Raw genomic sequence first — 21,638 nt, forward strand, 5'->3', positions numbered from 1 at the left:
CCGCCAGTCACACATCACACTGGCAATCATCATTTTACCCATCAGAAGTGTGTAATATTATATTTATATATAATATCTTCATAGATCAGTGCCGGATGGACATGGAGAAGGACCAGAATGACATCACCTACAGGATACTCAACCTCACCCTGGAGATCATCTACCTGCTGACCGGAGAGGTGAGGAGGATTCTGGGAGGTCACATGACATCACTCTTATCTCTATTAATAAAACACAGACCTGACCGGAGAGGTGAGGAGGATTCTGGGAGGTCACATGACATCACTCTTATCTCTATTAATAAAACACAGACCTGACTGGAGAGGTGAGGAGGATTCTGGGAGGTCACATGACATCACTCTTATCTCTATTAATAATACACAGACCTGACCGGAGAGGTGAGGAGGATTCTGGGAGGTCTCATGACATCACTCTTATCTCTTTTAATAAAACACAGACCTGACCGGAGAGGTGAGGAGGATTCTGGGAGGTCACATGACGTCACTCTCATCTCTATTAATAAAACACAGACCTGACCGGAGAGGTGAGGAGGATTCTGGGAGGTCACATGACATCACTCTTATCTCTATTAATAAAACACAGACCTGACCGGAGAGGTGAGGAGGATTCTGGGAGGTCACATGACATCACTCTTATCTCTATTAATAATACACAGACCTGACCGGAGAGGTGAGGAGGATTCTGGGAGGTCACATGACATCACTCTTATCTCTATTAATAAAACACAGAGCTGACCGGAGAGGTGAGGAGGATTCTGGGAGGTCACATGACATCACTCTTATCTCTAATAATAAAACACAGACCTGACCGGAGAGGTGAGGAGGATTCTGGGAGGTCACATGACATCACTCTTATCTCTATTAATAAAACACAGACCTGACCGGAGAGGTGAGGAGGATTCTGGGAGGTCACATGATAACATTGTTACTATTTTAATACAGAGATTTCCTCCTGTGAAGTCCGGTGATCATCTCACCATCATGGTGCCTCCACCTCAGTCCCTGAAACCTAAGGGGGATGGTGACAGGAAGATCCTGGAACTGATCAAGAAGATGATGGAGCTGCTGACAGGAGAGGTGAGGAGGATTCTGGGAATTGTGGGACATTATCCAGTAACAGACAAGGGATGTGTCTGGATGGTGACTGTATCATTGTGTGTGTCAGGTTCCTATAAGGTGTCAGGATGTCACTGTCTATTTCTCCATGGAGGAGTGGGAGTATTTAGAAGGACACAAGGATCTCTACAAGGACGCCATGATGAAGGACCACCACACCCTCCCGGATCCGGGTAAGAGATTGGACATGATCTTCCATGTACATCTCAGCCCTAGTGATGGCCAACTGTTGAATTCTCCAACCAGATAGGTTTAAACAAACCGATCCTTTGGGATTGAAGGTACGAAAAATAACAGTTGTGACTGTGGATAATCAGCCCTTCACCCCCCTAATCTTCTCCTAATCTGGGCTGTGGGGACCTTTATAGATTCACATTCTTCTAACTCGCTGCACCATTGAAAAAAGAGGAAACTTCCAGATGTTTCTTTTTCTCCTTTCTGTGTTGAGTTATAACCTGGCTTTCTGTGGGGATGGTGATAGTTAGATATTTCCAAACTTTATTTCCTGAGACATCGGCCAGTCTGTGGTCACCCTAAATACTGGACAAGGCCCAAAGTAGATGAATTCCCCTCCAATGATGGAGTTCAGGGGTCTCCAGTGAGGGGTCCCGGTAATCCTCCATCATACAAAGACATTGGAGACAATTGGGCTCTTCCAGCCTTGTGGTAACAGTTTGGTGAAGACCCTTTTCTGTTCCACAATGACTGTACCCCCATGACGTACAAAGCCAGCTCCATAAAGATATGGTGTGATCAGTGTGGTGTGGAGGAACTCGAGTGTCCTGTACAGAGCCCTGACCTCATCCCTACTGATCACCAGTAGGATGAACTTGAACGTTGGCTGAAGGCCAGTTTTTTTTTTTGGTGCCCAACGTGAGGCCCAGTCTTCTCATTGAACATTAGTAGTTGACCTCACAGAGTGGAGGATGTGATAGCCACAAAGGGGGAAACTCCACATGAATGATTTAGGAATGGATGTCCAACAAGCTCATATAGGTGTGATGGGTGGAGGAACTCGAGTGTCCTGCACAGATCCCTGACCTCATCCCTACTGATCACCACTGGGATGAACTTGAACGTTGGCTGAAGGCCAGTTTTTTTTTTTGTGCCCAACGTGAGGCCCAGTCTTGATGTCCAACAAGCTCATATAGGTGTAATGGGTGGAGGAGCTCGAGTGTCCTGTACAGAGCCCTGACCTCATCCCTACTGATCACCACTGGGATGAACTTGAACGTTGGCTGAAGGCCAGGTTTTTTTTTGGTGCCCAACGTGAGGCCCAGTCTTCTCATTGAACATTAGTAGTTGACCTCACAGAGTGGAGGATGTGATAGCCACAAAGGGGGAAACTCCACATGAATGATTTAGGAATGGATGTCCAACAAGCTCATATAGGTGTGATGGATGGAGGAACTTGAGTGTCCTGCACAGAGCCCCGACCTCATCCCTACTGAACACCTTTGGAGTTAATGGGAATGGAGATACTGATCCAGGTCATCCACCAGCAGTGCCCGACCTCACAAATGAGACAAAATCCCACAGACACCTTCCAAATTCTTGTGGAAGGTCCTTCTAGAAGAGTGGAGGTTGTTCTATACACAAAAGGGAGCAACTTCTTGATGACCTTGGGGGGGGGGGGGGGGCAACTCCATATTATTGGCAATACATGGGGGGAAAACTCCATATTATTGGCAATACTTGGGGGGGGGGACAACTCCATATTATTGGCAATACTTGGGGGGGACTCCATATTATTGGCAATACTTGGGGGGGGGGGGGAAACTCCATATTATTGCCAATACTTGGGGGGGGGGGCTCCATATTATTGGCAATACTTGGGGGAGGGGGGGCAACTCCATATTATTGCCAATACTTGGGGGGAAAACTCCATATTATTGGCAATACTTGGGGGGGGGGACAACTCCATATTATTGGCAATACTTGGGGGGGACTCCATATTATTGGCAATACTTGGGGGGGGGGGGAAACTCCATATTATTGACAATACTTGGGGGGGGGGCTCCATATTTTGGCAATACTTGGGGGGGGGGGGCAACTCCATGTTATTGGCAATACTTGGGGGGGACTCCATATTATTGGCAATACTTGGGGGGGGGACTTCATATTATTGGCAATACTTGGGGGGGACAACTCCATATTATTGGCAATACTTGGGGGGACTCCATATTATTGGCAATACTTGGGGGGGACAACTCCATATTATTGGCAATACTTGGGGGGGGGGCAACTCCATATTATTGGCAATACTTGGGGGGGGCAACTCCATATTATTGGAAATATTTGGGGGTGGGGGGACTGGGGGACTCCATATTGTTGGCAATACTTGGGGGGGGGACTCCATATTATTGGCAATACTTGGGTGGGGGGACTCCATATTGTTGGCAATACTTGGGGGGGGGGCTCCATATTATTGGCAATACTTGGGTGGGGGGACTCCATATTGTTGGCAATACTTGGGGGGGACTCCATATTGTTGGCAATACTTGGGGGGGGACTCCATATGTTTGGCAATACTTGGGGGGGGAAACTCCATAAAATTGTAAAGTTTAAAAGAACCAAGGAATTGCCAAAGACACCAACATTCTATTTACAGTCAATAAGTAAGAAGAAGAAGGTGGAACTTCTGAGGTGGCGGCACAGGAAACACTCATATAGAAAATCACTTGGATAAAAGACAAAGCTATATATATATATACAAAAGAGACCTCCCTCAGACCCTCCCATAGAATTACAGACGGCAAACATATCACAATAACACAAAGTTCACATCTGGAAACAATATGGTGGATTGGGGGTCTTCCATGGGTAGGCGGTCTCTCTATGTCTCAACGCGTTTCACGGGAGCACCCCGCTTCTTCAGGAAGTGAGGGGAGCTGGAAGGGTAAAACATTCCAAGTACAAAATCATAAAACACACAATTTGAATTGATAATCTCATAAATCCAAAACTAAGCTTGCCAAGCCCGGGGAGTGTTGTTGTCCCTTGTTTGGTGCCGGACTGTCCCGGCTTGGTCAGCTTATTTTTGATTTATGTGATTATCAATTAGTTTTGTGTGTTTTATGATTTTGTACTTTGAATTGTAATGTTCTACCCTTCCGGCTCCCCTCACTTCCTGAAGAGGGGAACAAAGAAATCGGCTTTCCTTCCACCCTCCACCTCATGATGTCACTCTGGTCCTCCAAGGCCATAGAGGCGATCAAAGACGATCTACTCTTTGATCACCTCTGGGACCAGCCGGCTGCACTGTTGGATTGTTCCTCGGGCTTGCTGGTTTAGAATGGTAAGCCTCAGAAACACCGGCAAGCAGTGGGAAGGGACGCCTTCATGAGAAAAACCAACTGACGGCCAGGCATGTACTGGCCATAGGGACTATAAGGAGTTTCCCGGTGGGCCGATGGCTCAGTGGGCCGGTTTCAGTGACAGCCAGTGGCATCACTGGGGGGGGACTTTTGGGGCTATAGCCCCGAATCTGGGGCCCATAGCCCAGAGTCAGTCCAGAAGTCCCCAACCACAGGGTCCCAGCCCACTACCTGCCCTCTTTCTGGTGACCCTGATGTAAGCCGGAGGCTCTCTGGGGAACCTGATGTAAGAGAGAGTCTCTCTGTGGACCTGGATGTAAGGGGGGCTCTGCGGGGGCCCGGATGTAAGGGGTTGGCTCTCTAGGGACCCTGATGTAAGGCGAATGATCTCTGGGGACTCTGATGTAAGAGGGGCTCTCTGTGGACCCTGATGTAAGGGGAAGTCTATATGGGGACCCTGATGTAAGGGGAAGGCTATATGGGGACCCTGATGTAAGGGGAAGGCTATATGGGGACCCTAATGTAAGAGGGGCTCTCTGGGGACCCTGATGTAAGGGGAAGGCTATATGGGGACCCTGATGTAAGGGGAAGGCTATATGGGGACCCTGATGTAAGGGGAAGGCTATATGGGGACCCTGATGTAAGGGGAAGGCTATATGGGGACCCTGATGTAAGGCGAATGATCTCTGGGGACTCTGATGTAAGAGGGGCTCTCTGTGGACCCTGATGTAAGGGGAAGTCTATATGGGGACCCTGATGTAAGGGGAAGGCTATATGGGGACCCTGATGTAAGGGGAAGGCTATATGGGGACCCTGATGTAAGGGGAAGGCTATATGGGGACCCTAATGTAAGAGGGGCTCTCTGGGGACCCTGATGTAAGGGGAAGGCTATATGGGGACCCTGATGTAAGGGGAAGGCTATATGGGGACCCTGATGTAAGGGGAGGCTCTCTGGGGACCCCGATGTAAGTGGGGGGCTCTCTGGGGACCCAGATGTAAGGGGGGCTCTCTAGGGGCTTTTTTGCCCAATTGCGTACAGTTTATATACTGTTTTTTGCGTGTTTGCAAAATTAAAGTGGGCCGGTCTGGATGAAGTCCAGGGCCAAATTTTTGTCCCAGTCCAGCCCTGATGATGGCTGAAAGAACGATACCGGGGGGGGAGGGGGTTCTGGCTGATGGCTTCATCCCTCACCCCAGCAAACCACTTCAGAGCCGCAACCTATATATACGTATTGCGGTCTTGAAGAGGATGCGCTGTAATAATAACAATCTCCGGATTTTATGTTGAGTGTTTCCTGTGGTTTTTTCTTATTTTTTGACTCCAGAAAATGGCCGCCGTTCTAGGTTGGGATGATGTTGAAGGTTGTGGGATGGTTGGGTGTCCACCAACTTGGCCATGCTGAGGGGGTCATGAAAGGGTTTTATTTTTATGGTGATGACCCCCCCCCCCGATCCCAATCACATATCATTTTCTTTCTACCAATAGATGCGTCCGTTCTGGGTGAAAACCTGGAGAAGGAATTGACATGGAGGGAAGACGAGGATCCTCCAGAGGTTCTCCATTACGAGGACTCCACTTCCAGCGAAGAAGGGATCTTCACAGACACGGAAAATGATACTTCCCGAGACTGCGCGCGGTATTCGTGTCGGACCATCATGGAGGATTCGGGTGAAGAAGGACGCCTCCCACCGGAAGACATCCCACCCCTGACTGTTCACAAGCAGACCTCATCTGGTCAGGCCAAGTCAGAGCTCCTCCCTGATCAAGAACCGGGCCCCCCATGTATGGACACTGTGACACCTACAGATCACACACGGCTCACGTCTAGTCACGTTAAGGCGGAACCCAGCTTGTACAAAGACTTGGACATAGACAGCCTGGCATCTGCCGACAGGAGACCTTATACACCCCCCCATATAAAGGAGGAACCCCTCTCAGATGAAGAGGAACCCATCCCAGAGTCAGACCTTTTGGACCCCATGGACTGTTCCCAGCGTTCCTCCATAAAGGACGAGTCCATGTCTTGGGATGAAGGCGATTTCCTGAATAGCGGTCTTTACACCCACCATGGACAATACATATCTGCTCATATCAAGATGGAAGCGGCCTCCGGCAGCAACGACCCGCGGAAGCGGTGGCCCTGCTTCGAATGCGGGAAGACACTGTCCACCAGATCCAATCTTTTCGTCCACCAGCGATCGCACGTCCGGAAGAAGCCGTTCGTGTGCGTGGAGTGCGGCAAAGGCTTCTCCAGCCGCGGCTACCTGGTCATACACCGGCGGAATCACACGGGGGAGCGGCCCTTCTCCTGCTCCGAGTGCGGCGAGAGTTACACGGCCAAGTCCCAGCTGCTGCGCCACCAGACCAAGCTGCACAGCGACAGGCGCTTCGTGTGCGCCGACTGCGGCCGCTGCTTCATCGTCCGGTCCGCGCTGAACGAACACCGGAAGATCCACTCGGGGGAAAAACCCTTCAGCTGCGCCGAGTGCGGCCGCTGCTTCAACAGGAAGTCCAACCTGATCTCCCACTACAAGGTGCACACCGGCGAGAAACCGCATGGCTGTCCCGACTGCAGCAAGAGCTTCACCACCAAATCAGTGCTGAGAGCCCACCAGAGGATCCACATGGGGCTGAAATTCAGATCCTGACCCTGGAGGACTGGCCTAAATGTGGCCCCAAGGGACAGACTCTTCTGACTGGGAACCAAGGGGACTGTCCTAAATGTGACCCCAAGGGACAGACTCTTCTGACTGGGAACCAAGGGGACTGTCCTAAATGTGACCCCAAGGGACAGACTCTTCTGACTGGGAACCAAGGGGACTGTCCTAAATGTGACCCCAAGGGACAGACTCTTCTGACTGGGAACCAAGGGGACTGTCCTAAATGTGGCCCCAAGGGACAGACTCTTCTGACGGGGAACCATGGGGACGGTCCTAAATGTGACCCCAAGGGACAGACTCTTCTGACTGGGAACCAAGGGGACTGTCCTAAATGTGGCCCCAAGGGACAGACTCTTCTGACGGGGAACCATGGGGACGGTCCTAAATGTGGCCCCAAGGGACAGAATCTTCTGACTGGGAACCAAGGGGACTGTCCTAAATGTGGCCCCAAGGGACAGACTCTTCTGACTGGGAACCAAGGGGACTGTCCTAAATGTGACCCCAAGGGACAGACTCTTCTGACTGGGAACCAAGGGGACTGTCCTAAATGTGGCCCCAAGGGACAGACTCTTCTGACTGGGAACCAAGGGGACTGTCCTAAATGTGGCCCCAAGGGACAGAATCTTCTGACTGGGAACCATGGGGACTGTCCTAAATGTGACCCCAAGGGACAGAATCTTCTGACTGGGAACCAAGGGGACTGTCCTAAATGTGGCCCCAAGGGACAGACTCTTCTGACGGGGAACCATGGGGACTGTCCTAAATGTGGCCCCAAGGGACAGAATCTTCTGATGGGGAACCATGGGGACTGTCATAAATGTGACCCCAAGGGACAGACTCTTCTGACTGGGAACCATGGGGACTGTCCTAAATGTGGCCCCAAAGGACAGACTCTTCTGATGGGGAACCATGGGGGCTGTCATAAATGTGGCCCCAAGGGACAGACTCTTCTGACTGGGAACCATGGGGGCTGTCCTGCAGGAAATGTCGCCCCAAGGCACAGAATCTTCTGACTGGGAACCATGGGGACTGTCCTAAATGTGGCCCCAAGGGACAGAATCTTCTGATGGGGAACCATGGGGACTGTCCTAAATGTGGCCCCAAGGGACAGAATCTTCTGATGGGGAACCATGGGGACTGTCATAAATGTGGCCCCAAGGGACAGACTCTTCTGACTGGGAACCATGGGGGCTGTCCTGCAGGAAATGTCGCCCCAAGGCACAGAATCTTCTGACTGGGAACCATGGGGACTGTCCTAAATGTGGCCCCAAGGGACAGAATCTTCTGACTGGGAACCATGGGGACTGTCCTAAATGTGGCCCCAAGGGACAGACTCTTCTGACTGGGAACCATGGGGACTGTCCTAAATGTGACCCCAAGGGACTGCCGGTTCTCTGGCCCCCTAGGGACAGACTCTTCTGACTGAGACCCAAGAGGACTTTCCTAAATGTGGCCCCAAGGGACAGACTCTTCTTACTGGGAACCATGGGGACTGTAGTACAGTAAATGTGGCCCCAAGGGACAGACTCTTCTGACTGGGAACTATGGGGACTGTCCTACAGTAAATGTGGCCCCAAGGGACAGACTCTTCTGACTGGGAACCATGGGGGCTGTCCTGCAGGAAATGTCGCCCCAAGGCACAGAATCTTCTGACTGGGAACCATGGGGACTGTCCTAAATGTGGCCCCAAGGGACAGAATCTTCTGACTGGGAACCATGGGGACTGTCCTAAATGTGGCCCCAAGGGACAGACTCTTCTTACTGGGAACTATGGGGACCGTTCTACAGTAAATGTGGCCCCAAGGGACAGACTCTTCTGACTGGGAACCATGGGGGCTGTCCTGCAGGAAATGTCGCCCCAAGGCACAGAATCTTCTGACTGGGAACCATGGGGACTGTCCTAAATGTGGCCCCAAGGGACAGAATCTTCTGACTGGGAACCATGGGGACTGTCCTAAATGTGGCCCCAAGGGACAGACTCTTCTGACTGGGAACCATGGGGACTGTCCTAAATGTGACCCCAAGGGACAGAATCTTCTGACTGGGAACCAAGGGGACTGTCCTAAATGTGGCCCCAAGGGACAGACTCTTCTGACGGGGAACCATGGGGACTGTCCTAAATGTGGCCCCAAGGGACAGACTCTTCTGACTGGGAACCATGGGGACTGTCCTAAATGTGGCCCCAAGGGACAGACTCTTCTGACTGGGAACCATGGGGACTGTCCTAAATGTGGCCCCAAGGGACAGAATCTTCTGACTGGGAACCATGGGGACTGTCCTAAATGTGGCCCCAAGGGACAGACTCTTCTGACTGGGAACCATGGGGACTGTCCTAAATGTGACCCCAAGGGACAGAATCTTCTGACTGGGAACCAAGGGGACTGTCCTAAATGTGGCCCCAAGGGACAGACTCTTCTGACGGGGAACCATGGGGACTGTCCTAAATGTGGCCCCAAGGGACAGACTCTTCTGACTGGGAACCATGGGGACTGTCCTAAATGTGGCCAAGGGACAGACTCTTCTGACTGGGAACCAATGGGACTGTCCTAAATGTGACCCCAAGGGACAGAATCTTCTGACTGGGAACCAAGGGGACTGTCCTACAGTAAATGTGGCCCCAAGGGACAGACTCTTCTGACTGGGAACCATGGGGGCTGTCCTGCAGGAAATGTCGCCCCAAGGCACAGAATCTTCTGGCTGGGAACCATGGGGACTGTCCTAAATGTGGCCCCAAGGGACAGAATCTTCTGACTGGGAACCATGGGGACTGTCCTAAATGTGGCCCCAAGGGACAGAATCTTCTGACTGGGAACCATGGGGACTGTCCTAAATGTGGCCCCAAGGGACAGACTCTTCTGACTGGGAACCATGGGGCTGTCCTAAATGTGGCCCCAAGGGACAGACTCTTCTGACTGGGAACCAAGGGAACTGTCCTAAATGTGGCCCCAAGGGACAGACTCTTCTGACGGGGAACCATGGGGACTGTCCTAAATGTGGCCCCAAGGGACAGACTCTTCTGACTGGGAACCATGGGGACTGTCCTAAATGTGGCCCCAAGGGACAGACTCTTCTGACTGGGAACCAAGGGGACTGTCCTAAATGTGGCCCCAAGGGACAGACTCTTCTGACTGGGAACCAATGGGACTGTCCTAAATGTGACCCCAAGGGACAGACTCTTCTGACTGGGAACCATGGGGACTGTCCTAAATGTGGCCCCAAGGGACAGACTCTTCTGACTGGGAACCATGGGGACTGTCCTAAATGTGGCCCCAAGGGACAGACTCTTCTGACTGGGAACCATGGGGACTGTCCTAAATGTGACCCCAAGGGACTGCCGGTTCTCTGGCCCCCTAGGGACAGACTCTTCTGACTGGGAACCAAGGGGACTGTCCTAAATGTGGCCCCAAGGGACAGACTCTTCTGACTGGGAACCATGGGGACTGTCCTAAATGTGACCCCAAGGGACTGCCGGTTCTCTGGCCCCCTAGGGACAGACTCTTCTGACTGAGACCCAAGAGGACTGTCCTAAATGTGGCCCCAAGGGACAGACTCTTCTTACTGGGAACCATGGGGACTGTCCTAAATGTGGCCCCAAGGGACAGACTCTTCTTACTGGGAACCATGGGGACTGTAGTACAGTAAATGTGGCCCCAAGGGACAGACTCTTCTGACTGGGAACTATGGAGACTGTCCTACAGTAAATGTGGCCCCAAGGGACAGACTCTTCTGACTGGGAACCATGGGGGCTGTCCTGCAGGAAATGTCGCCCCAAGGCACAGAATCTTCTGGCTGGGAACCATGGGGACTGTCCTAAATGTGCCCCAAGGGACAGAATCTTCTGACTGGGAACCATGGGGACTGTCCTAAATGTGGCCCCAAGGGACAGAATCTTCTGACTGGGAACCATGGGGACTGTCCTGCAGGAAATGTGGCCCCCCCAGGGACAGACTTTTCTAACTAGGAACCATGGGGACTGTCCTAAGGTAAATATGGCCACAAGGGACAGACTCTTCTGACTGGGAACCATGGGGACTGTCCTACAGTAAATGTGGCCCCAAGGGACGGACTCTTCTGACTGGGAACCATTGGGACTGTCCTGCAGTAAATGTGGCCCCAAGGGACAGAATCTTCTGACTGGGAACCATGGGGACTGTCCTAAATGTGGCCCCAAGGGACAGAATCTTCTGACTGGGAACCATGGGGACTGTCCTGCAGGAAATGTGGCCTCCCCAGGGACAGACTTTTCTAACTAGGAACCATGGGGGCTGTCCTAAGGTAAATATGGCCACAAGGGACAGACTCTTCTGACTGGGAACCATGGGGACTGTCCTAAATGTGACCCCAAGGGACTGCCGGTTCTGTGGCCCCCTAGGGACAGGCTTTACTGACTGTGACCCAGGAGGACTGTCCTAAACATTGTCCCATGGGACTGCCTGTTCTGGCTCTGGCCTCCAGGGACAGACTCTTCTGACTGAGACCCAAGAGGACTGTCCTTAATGTGGCCCCAAGGGAATGCCTGTTTTAGCTGCAGGACTGAGGGACAGATTCTTCTGACTGGGAACCATGAGGACTGTTCTAACTGTGGCCCCAAGGGACAGGCTGTACTGAATAGGAACCATGGGGACTGTCCTAAATGTGGCCCCAAGGGACAGAATCTTCTGACTGGGAACCAAGGGGATTGTCCTAAATGTGGCCCCAAGGGACAGACTCTTCTGACTGGGAACCATGGGGACTGTCCTAAATGTGACCCCAAGGGACTGCCGGTTCTCTGGCCCCCTAGGGACAGACTCTTCTGACTGAGACCCAAGAGGACTGTCCTAAATGTGGCCCCAAGGGACAGACTCTTCTTACTGGGAACCATGGGGACTGTCCTAAATGTGGCCCCAAAGGACAGACTCTTCTGACTGGGAACCATGGGAACTGTCCTACAGTAAATGTGGCCCCCAAGAGACAGACTCTTCTGACTGGGAACCATGGGAACTGTCCTACAGTAAATGTGGCCCCAAGGGACAGACTCTTCTGACTGGGAACCATGGGGACTGTCCTGCAGGAAATGTGGCCCCAAGGGACAGACTGTTCTGGCTGGGAACCATGGGGACTGGCCTAAATGTGGCCCCAAGGGACAGACTCTTCTTACTGGGAACCATGGGGACTGTAGTACAGTAAATGTGGCCCCAAGGGACAGACTCTTCTGACTGGGAACCATGGGGACTGTCCTACAGTAAATGTGGCCCCAAGGGACAGACTCTTCTGGCTGGGAACCATGGGGACTGGCCTAAATGTGGCCCCAAGGCACAGACTCTTCTGACTGGGAACCATGGGGACTGTCCTAAATGTGACCCCAAGGGACTTCCGGTTCTGTGGCCCCCTAGGGACAGGCTTTACTGACTGTGACCCAGGAGGACTGTCCTAAACATTGCCCCATGGGACTGCCTGTTCTGGCTGTGGCCTCCAGGGACAGACTCTTCTGACTGAGACCCAAGAGGACTGTCCTTAATGTGGCCCCAAGGAATTGCCTGTTTTAGCTGCAGGACTGAGGGACAGATTCTTCTGACTGGGAACCATGGGGACTGTTCTAACTGTGGCCCCAAGGGACAGGCTGTACTGAATGGGAACCTGGAGGACTGTCCTGAATGTGGCTCCAAGGTACTTCCTGTTCTGGCTGTGGCCCCAAGGGACAGACTTTTCTGACTGGGAACCATGGGGACTGTCCTAAATCTAGCCCCAAGGGTCTGCCTGTTCTGGCTGCGACACCAAAGGATTGACTTTTATTGGAACCCAGGGGGAATTTCCTAAATGTGAACGCAAGGGGCTGTTATTCCAGCTGTTGCCCCATTGGTACATACACCGTTGACTGTTACCCTAGAGGACTGTCCTAAATATGACCCCAAAGGAGTGTTGTTCCAGCAGTGGCCCCCTAGCGACAGGCTATACTGACTGGGACCCCGGGGGGGGGGGGGGGGCTGATTGTTCTACCTTTGACCCGAGGACTTTCTATGCTGTGGGTGATATTTATACCTTTTAATTTAATTGAGTTTTAGATAATAAAGCTGATAAAACAATCATTTCTGAGTGTTGGATGTCTCCTGGGAAGCTTCTCCAAGTATCCTGGTTCTTCCTAGGAGGGGCCTGACAACATGTATACCCAGTGATCGGCTCTTCCTAGGAGGAGTCTGACAACACGTATACCCAGTGATCAGCTCTTCCTAGGAGGGGCCTGACAACACGTATACCCAGTGATCGGGTCTTCCTAGGAGGAGTCTGACAACACGTATACCCAGTGATCGGCTCTTCCTAGGAGGGGCCTGACAACATGTATACCCAGTGATCGGCTCTTCCTAGGAGGAGTCTGACAACACGTATACCCAGTGATCAGCTCTTCCTAGGAGGAGTCTGACAACACGTATACCCAGTGATCGGCTCTTCCTAGGAGGGGCCTGACAACACGTATACCCAGTGATCAGCTCTTCCTAGGAGGAGCCTGACAACACGTATACCCAGTGATCGGCTCTTCCTAGGAGGAGCCTGACAACACGTATACCCAGTGATCGGCTCTTCCTAGGAGGAGTCTGACAACACGTATACCCAGTGATCGGATCTTCCTAGGAGGAGTCTGACAACACGTATACCCAGTGATCGGCTCTTCCTAGGAGGGGCCTGACAACACGTATACCCAGTGATCAGCTCTTCCTAGGAGGAGCCTGACAACACGTATACCCAGTGATCGGCTCTTCCTAGGAGGAGCCTGACAACACGTATACCCAGTGATCGGCTCTTCCTAGGAGGAGTCTGACAACACGTATACCCAGTGATCAGCTCTTCCTAGGAGGAGCCTGACAACACGTATACCCAGTGATCGGCTCTTCCTAGGAGGGGCCTGACAACACATATTCCCAGTGATCGCCTCTTCCTAGGAGGAGTCTGACAACACGTATACCCAGTGATCAGCTCTTCCTAGGAGGGGCCTGACAACACGTATACCCAGTGATCGGCTCTTCCTAGGAGGGGCCTGACAACACGTATACCCAGTGATCGGCTCTTCCTAGGAGGGGCCTGACAACACGTATACCCAGTGATCGGCTCTTCCTAGGAGAGGCCTGACAACACGTATACCCAGTGATCGGCTCTTCCTAGGAGGGGCCTGACAACACGTATACCCAGTAATCGGCTCTTCCTAGGAAGAGCCTAACAACACGTATGCCCAGTGATCGGCTCTTCCTAGGAGGAGCCTGACAACACGTATACCCAGTGATCGGCTCTTCCTAGGAGGAGTCTGACAACACGTATGCCCAGTGATCGGCTCTTCCTAGGAGGAGTCTGACAACACGTATACCCAGTGATTGGCTCTTCCTAGGAGGAGTCTGACAACACGTATACCCAGTGATCGGCTCTTCCTAGGAGGAGTCTGACAACACGTATACCCAGTGATCGGCTCTTCCTAGGAGGGGCCTGACAACACGTATACCCAGTGATCGGCTCTTCTTAGGAGGAGCCTGACAACACGTATACCCAGTGATCGGCTCTTCCTAGGAGGGGCCTGACAACACGTATACCCAGTGATCGACTCTTCCTAGGAGGAGCCTGACAACACGTATACCCAGTGATCGGCTCTTCCTAGGAGGGGCCTGACAACACGTATACCCAGTGATCGGCTCTTCCTAGGAGGAGCCTGACAACACGTATACCCAGTGATCGGCTCTTCCTAGGAGGAGCCTGACAACACGTATGCCCAGTGATCGGCTCTTCCTAGGAGGAGTCTGACAACACGTATACCCAGTGATCGGCTCTTCCTAGGAGGAGCCTGACAACACGTATGCCCAGTGATCGGCTCTTCCTAGGAGGAGTCTGACAACACGTATGCCCAGTAATCGGCTCTTCCTAGGAGGAGTCTGACAACACGTATACCCAGTGATCGGCTCTTCCTAGGAGGAGTCTGACAACACGTATGCCCAGTGATCGGCTCTTCCTAGGAGGAGTCTGACAACACGTATACCCAGTGATTGGCTCTTCCTAGGAGGAGTCTGACAACACGTATACCCAGTGATCGGCTCTTCCTAGGAGGAGTCTGACAACACGTATACCCAGTGATCGGCTCTTCCTAGGAGGGGCCTGACAACACGTATACCCAGTGATCGGCTCTTCTTAGGAGGAGCCTGACAACACGTATACCCAGTGATCGGCTCTTCCTAGGAGGGGCCTGACAACACGTATACCCAGTGATCGACTCTTCCTAGGAGGAGCCTGACAACACGTATACCCAGTGATCGGCTCTTCCTAGGAGGGGCCTGACAACACGTATACCCAGTGATCGGCTCTTCCTAGGAGGAGCCTGACAACACGTATACCCAGTGATCGGCTCTTCCTAGGAGGAGCCTGACAACACGTATGCCCAGTGATCGGCTCTTCCTAGGAGGAGTCTGACAACACGTATACCCAGTGATCGGCTCTTCCTAGGAGGAGCCTGACAACACGTATGCCCAGTGATCGGCTCTTCCTAGGAGGAGTCTGACAACACGTATGCCCAGTAATCGGCTCTTCCTAGGAGGAGTCTGACAACACGTATACCCAGTGATCGGCTCTTCCTAGGAGGAGTCTGACAACACGTATACCCAGTGATCGGCTCTTCCTAGGAGGAGTCTGACAACACGTATACCCAGTGATCGGCTCTTTCTAGGAGGAGTCTGACAACACGTATACCCAGTGATCGGCTCTTCCTAGGAGGAGTCTGACAACACGTATACCCAGTGATCGGCTCTTCCTAGGAGGAGTCTGACAACACGTATACCCAGTGATCGGCTCTTCTTAGGAGGGGCCTGACAACACGTATACCCAGTGATCGGCTCTTCCTAGGAGGAGCCTGACAACACTTATACCCAGTGATCGGCTCTTCCTAGGAGGAGTCTGACAACACGTATACCCAGTGATCGGCTCTTCCTAGGAGGAGCCTGACAACACGTATACCCAGTGATCGGCTCTTCCTAGGAGGGGTCTGACAACACGTATACCCAGTGATCGGCTCTTCCTAGGAGGAGTCTGACAACACGTATACCCAGTGATCGGTTCTTCCTAGGAGGGGCCTGACATTACGTATACCCAGGGATCGGCTCTTCCTAGGAGGAGCCTGACAACATGTATACCCAGTGATCGGCTCTTCCTAGGAGGAACCTGACAACATGTATACCCAGTGATCAGCTCTTCCTAGGAGGGGTCTGACAACACGTATACCCAGTGATCAGCTCTTCCTAGGAGGGGTCTGACAACATGTATACCCAGTGATCGGCTCTTCCTAGGAGGAGTCTGACAACACGTATATACCTAGTGATTGGCTCTTCCTAGGAGGGGCCTGACAACACGTATACCCAGTGATCGGCTCTTCCTAGGAGGAACCTGACAACACGTATACCCAGTGATCGGCTCTTCCTAGGAGGAGTCTACAACATATCACTTGGTATACGTGTTGTCAAGCTCCTCCTAGGAAGAGCCGATCACTGGGTATACGTGTTGTCAGGCTCCTCCTCCTTCAATGACTACCTTCCCTCCAAACATTACCTCCCTTCCAAACACTACCTCCCCTACAATATCTACTTCCCTCTAAACATGACTGTCTCCCCTCCAAACGATACCTCTCCTACAAACATTACCTCCCTTCAAAGACTAACTCCCCTTCGAGACTATTTCCCTTCCAAATACTACTTCCCCTCCAAAGAATACCTCCATTACAATGACTACCCTAAAGACTACTTTTGCCCCCCAAAGTCTACCTCCCCTCCAAACACTCTCTTCCTCTGACTACCTCCCCTTCAATGACCACCACCCCTCAAAAAATTACCTTCCTTCAAAGACTACTTCCCCTTTATGACTACCTGCCCTCCAAACACTACCACCCTTCCAAAGACTATCACTCTTTCAAAGATTCCCTCCCCTTTAATAACTACCCCCCCTCCAAACACTACCACCCTTGCAAAGACTACCTCTCTTTCAATGACTACCTCACCTCCAAAGACTACCTCCGTTCCAAAGGCTACCCCAAAGACTACCTTTCCCCCCGAAGACTACCTCCCATCTGGCTTGCTGGCATTACCCATATGGTGGTAACCTCTCTATACCGGGGCTCTGTGAAGTCTGTGAAGTCCGATGTTGGGGTGATGATAGATCTGCTTGGTCTATTGGATCTAAATCCCTAGGGGTATTAGCTGTGCTTTCAGCACTAGGCTTCCATATTTTTGTTGTATTTTTTCTGGGATTCTGACAGACCAGCTTTTGACTCACCATCATTCTGCACACAATTGTTTGCTGGGGTGATGATAGAAGGAATTAGACTCCTTTACTTACGGCCCCCTGTCCTGTATGCAGTCTCTGTTATTTTTATGTCTTTATGACGCCTCAGTATAATATGTTGGTGTTTTATGAAGGATGAAATGAACCCCTTTAGCTCCCCCCTTGTGCACTCCCTATGGAACAATCTGTATATTTCTGTGATAGGCTGCTTTATTCTGCAATAACTTTCCCTAGGATACAATGTATATTTCAGTATTTTTATTAGGACAAACAAAGTGTCAGGGCTGGCTTAGCCCTTCCTCCTCTGGGCTGGCCGCTCATCTGTCGGCTAATTGCCAGCTCTCTTCTCTCTCCACAGTTACCAGCTGTTCCCGATGATGCTCGTCTGACCTGCCTATTTAAAGCCTTCCAGCTCACTCTTTCCTTTGCCTTCGTGTTGGTCACATCACAAGGAACCATCTCCTGCTGTTTGTTTCAAAGACTGGCTTGCTGACATCCCTCCTGGCTTCTATCCTGCTTGCAGTTGCTCTCCTTGGATCCCTGACTTCTGGACTGGCTGATTACCCGATCTGGTTTATGAACTTTGGACTGGCTGACTACCCGATCTGGCTACTGGACTCTGGTTTATGCTTGACTACGCTTTTTCTATTTACCTTTTTATTTTTATTAATAAACAAGTGTGATTTAATTGTACTTCTGTCTCAGTCTGATTTCATGGTCTCTGACAGTAGGCGAAGGCCATGAATTCAGAAGATACAGTCAATCCACTTGTTGGTAATATTTTTTCCAGATTGGATGAACTGGATCACCGCATGGATCAGTTTGCCTTGGCATTACAAATGCTCCTGAATTGCACGGCTCACCTGGAATCCCCCACGGTGGTTGCTCCGGTACAACCTGAGTCGCAGGCCATCCCTGCTGCTGCGCCAGTCTCTGTGCAGCACCCGCCTCAAGTATTACCTCTATAAGAGGTATGTCTGGTTCTGCTCCGCTTCCCCAGCGATTTGGGGGTGATCCAGTTCAATGCAGAGCGTTTCTCAATCGGGTTGAGATATACTTCGAGGTGCTGCCCCAGGCATTTCCCATGGACAGAAGCAAAGTAGGTTTCATGATATCTTTGCTTTCTGAGAGAGCCTTGGCCTGGGCTAACCCTCTATGGGAGATGCAAAAACCTGTTGTCTTGAGTTACCCTCAGTTTGTGGCCTCCTTTAAAAGGGCATTTGACGTTCCCGCACGCTCCGCTTCTGCTGCCAAGTGCCTCATGTCCATCAAACAGAGTACGAGAACTGTTGCCGACTACGCCATTGAATTCCATACTCTGGCAGCAGAGGTTGCTTGGAACAATGAGGCCCTCCTGGCTGCTTTTTCTCATGGTCTCTCGGATTCCATCAAGGATGAGATAGCAGCCCGAGATATACCCACTGAGCTGGAGAGCTTGATCTCGTTTGCCATCCTCATTGACTCCAGGCTCAGAGAAAGACTTTCTCTTAAGGAGCGCTTGCGGAAGCCTCCTGTACGTTTGCCTCCGAGCTTTGTAGTCCCACCCATGCCTCCCTCACCTCCCATTCCTCCCCCACCTCCCGTGCCTCCCTCACCTCCCGTGCCTCCCTCACTCACCTCCCATGCCTCCCTCACCTCCCGTGCCTCCCTCACCTCCCATGCCTCCTGGTACCGAGTTGGTCAGTGAAGATGAACCCATGCACCTGGGCTTCACGCGTCTCTCTGCGGATGAGAGAGCCTTTAGGAGGAGGGAGAGATTGTGCCTGTCAGGAACCATGAAACAGACAGAGACAGAAGTACAATAAAATCACACTTGTTTATTAATAAAAATAAAAAGGTAAACAGGAAAAAGCGTAGTCAAGCAAGCCAGAGTCCAGTAGCCAGATCGGGTAGTCAGCCAGTCCAAAGTTCATAAACCAGATCGGGTAATCAGCCAGTCCAGACGTCAGGGATCCAAGGAGAGCAACTGCAAGCAGGATGGAAGCCAGGAGGGATGTAGCAAGCCAGTCTTGAAACAACAGCAGGAGATGGTTCCTAGTGATGTGACCAAACATGAAGGCAATGGAGAAATGAGCTGGAAGACTTTAAATAGACAGGCCAGACGAGCATCATCGGAAACAGCTGGTAACTGTGGAGAGAGAAGAGAGCTGGCAATTAGCCGACAGCTGAGCGGCCAGCCCACAGGAGGAAGGGCTAAGCCAGCCCTGACAGTGCCTTTATTGTGGCCAGGCAGGTCACTTTTTGAAGTCTTGTCCTACCCGTCCAGGGAACGCCCGAACCTTGAGGTCCTGTCATGGACAGCCCTTAGGTGGCGTTGTTTCGTCCCCAGTTATCCAGAAGGATAAGCCCCTGGTTTTGGTCACCCTTTCTTGGTCTGAGTCGTCCATCGAGATACAGGCTCTAATCGACTCTGGGGCTGCAGGCCTGTTCATTGATGCTGCATTTGTTTCGCAGCAATTGATTCCGCTGCAGCTGTGTGACACTCCACTTGTCATTGAGGCTCTTGATGGGAGACCTTTACAGCCTGCCCATGTGACTCATGAGACGGTTCCGTTGTCCATGGCCGTAGGGGCTCTTCACCATGAGATAATCCAATTCCAAGTTATTTCCTCACCCAGATTTCCGCTGGTTATTGGTTATCCTTGGTTACAGAGGCACAACCCCTCTTTTGATTGGCTCCGTGCTGAGGTTCTCTCCTGGTCACCACAATGCAGTGATACATGCTTCCTGAAGGTATCCAAGGTCCTGTGCACCTCTTCACTCCCCTCCCTGCCGGAGGAGTACCGTGATTTTAGCAATGTCTTTGATAAAGGTCAAGCCGATAGTTTGCCTCCACATCGGCCTTATGATTGCACAATTGACCTTCAACCTGGTGCCATACCTCCTCGTGGCCGGGTTTACCCTTTGTCGGTCTTGGAGGATAAGGCCATGGAGGAGTATGTTGCTGACGCACTTTCTCGAGGTTTCATCCGCAAATCCTCGTCTCCTGCTGGTGCTGGTTTCTTCTTTGTGAAAAAGAAGAGCGGTGAACTGAGACCTTGTATATATTATAGGGGTCTCAATCGTGTCACGATTAAGAATGCCTATCCAATTCCATTGATTACAAAATTATTTGACCGCCTCAAGGGAGCAACGGTTTTCACAAAGCTTGACCTGAGAGGGGCATACAATCTCATGTGCATTAAGGAGGGCGATGAGTGGAAAACTTTTTTTAATACCAGAACAGCCCATTATGAATGCCTGGTAATGTCTTTTGGCCTTTGTAACACCCCGGCAGTTTTCCAGGAATTTATTAACGATGTCCTCCGAGATTTGTTGCAGTTATGTGTGGTGGTTTATCTCGCTGATATCCTCATATTTTCCAAGTCCCTGGAGAGCCACCACACAGATGTCTGTCGTGTACTTCAGAAACTAAGAGAGAACAATCTCTATTGTAAACTGGAGAAGTGCGAGTTCCATCGTGAACAGGTTACATTCCTGGGCATTCATTTCCACTGCTGGTTTTTCGATGGACCCAGAGAAACTTCTGGCAGTCCTACAGTGGCTGACCCGTGGGTTTACATCCTCTGCAGCATTTTCTTGGCTTTGCCAACTACTATCGGAAGTTTATCCGTAAATTCTCATCTCTGGTCAAGCCCCTGACTGATATGACAAGAAAGGACGGTAACCCACAGAGTTGGTCTCTGGAGTCCATTAAAGAGGAAGTAAACCCTTACAAACAACTTTGACCTACAGGTAAGCCTAGATTAAGGCTTACCTGTAGGTCCAAGCAATATCTCCTAAACCTATATGGTTTAGGAGATATTTGCCCGAAAACGGGCACCGCTGTCTACGGCGCATGCGCCGTAGACAGCGGCGCGCAGGCGCACTAAACGCGGCAGTTCCAAGAATGGAGCTGCCGCATTTGTCGTCTCCCGTGCGCATGCGCGGGAGTGACGTCATCGCGGCTTCGCCGAATGACAGCGGCGGAGCTGCGAGACGCCACTCCCGTGTGCATGCACGGAAGTGACGTCATCGCGGCTTCGCCGCTGTCATTCGGCGGAGCTGCGAGACGCCACAAGCAAGATGGATGTGGCGGACTACAGGGGACAGCGGCGACTTCGCTGGCTCCTGTGTCAGGTAAGTGACACATAATGGGCTACTATGCGATGCATAGTAGTCCATTATGCTTTACCTTTGCAGGGAAAAAAAGAGGAAGTAAACTCATCAGGGTTTACTTCCTCTTTAAGGCCTGTGAGACTCTCAA

At 51.5% G+C, this 21,638-nt stretch overlaps 1 protein-coding gene and 1 long non-coding RNA gene across 3 annotated transcripts in view; both read left to right on the plus strand.

Moving 5' to 3' along the window:
- Nucleotides 1-13,176, plus strand: part of LOC143960005 (gastrula zinc finger protein XlCGF48.2-like) — a 49,280-nt gene extending 36,104 nt beyond the window's left edge. Inside the window, exons 2-6 of one of the 2 annotated variants that reach the window (XR_013270242.1) lie at nucleotides 85-179; nucleotides 963-1,097; nucleotides 1,186-1,309; nucleotides 5,940-10,431; nucleotides 10,813-13,176. Coding sequence is in view for 1 of the 2 variants with exons in the window: in XM_077468256.1 (XP_077324382.1) it covers nucleotides 96-179; nucleotides 963-1,097; nucleotides 1,186-1,309; nucleotides 5,940-7,102 (1,506 nt within the window). In the remaining variant the exon portion in view is untranslated. Of the gene's footprint in view, nucleotides 1-84; nucleotides 180-962; nucleotides 1,098-1,185; nucleotides 1,310-5,939 lie in introns of both variants that reach the window. The other variant, XM_077468256.1, reaches the window with a different exon arrangement.
- The window catches only part of LOC143960021 (uncharacterized), a 236,931-nt gene that overhangs the window by 108,011 nt on the left and 107,282 nt on the right, over nucleotides 1-21,638 (plus strand). The gene's annotated exons all lie outside the window — the stretch shown is intronic.

This window comes from Lithobates pipiens, unplaced genomic scaffold (genome assembly GCF_037356315.1).
Source record: "Lithobates pipiens isolate NorthernLeopardFrog02 unplaced genomic scaffold, aLitPip1_a1.2 Scaffold_79, whole genome shotgun sequence".
In the NCBI taxonomy this organism is placed as follows: domain Eukaryota; kingdom Metazoa; phylum Chordata; class Amphibia; order Anura; family Ranidae; genus Lithobates; species Lithobates pipiens.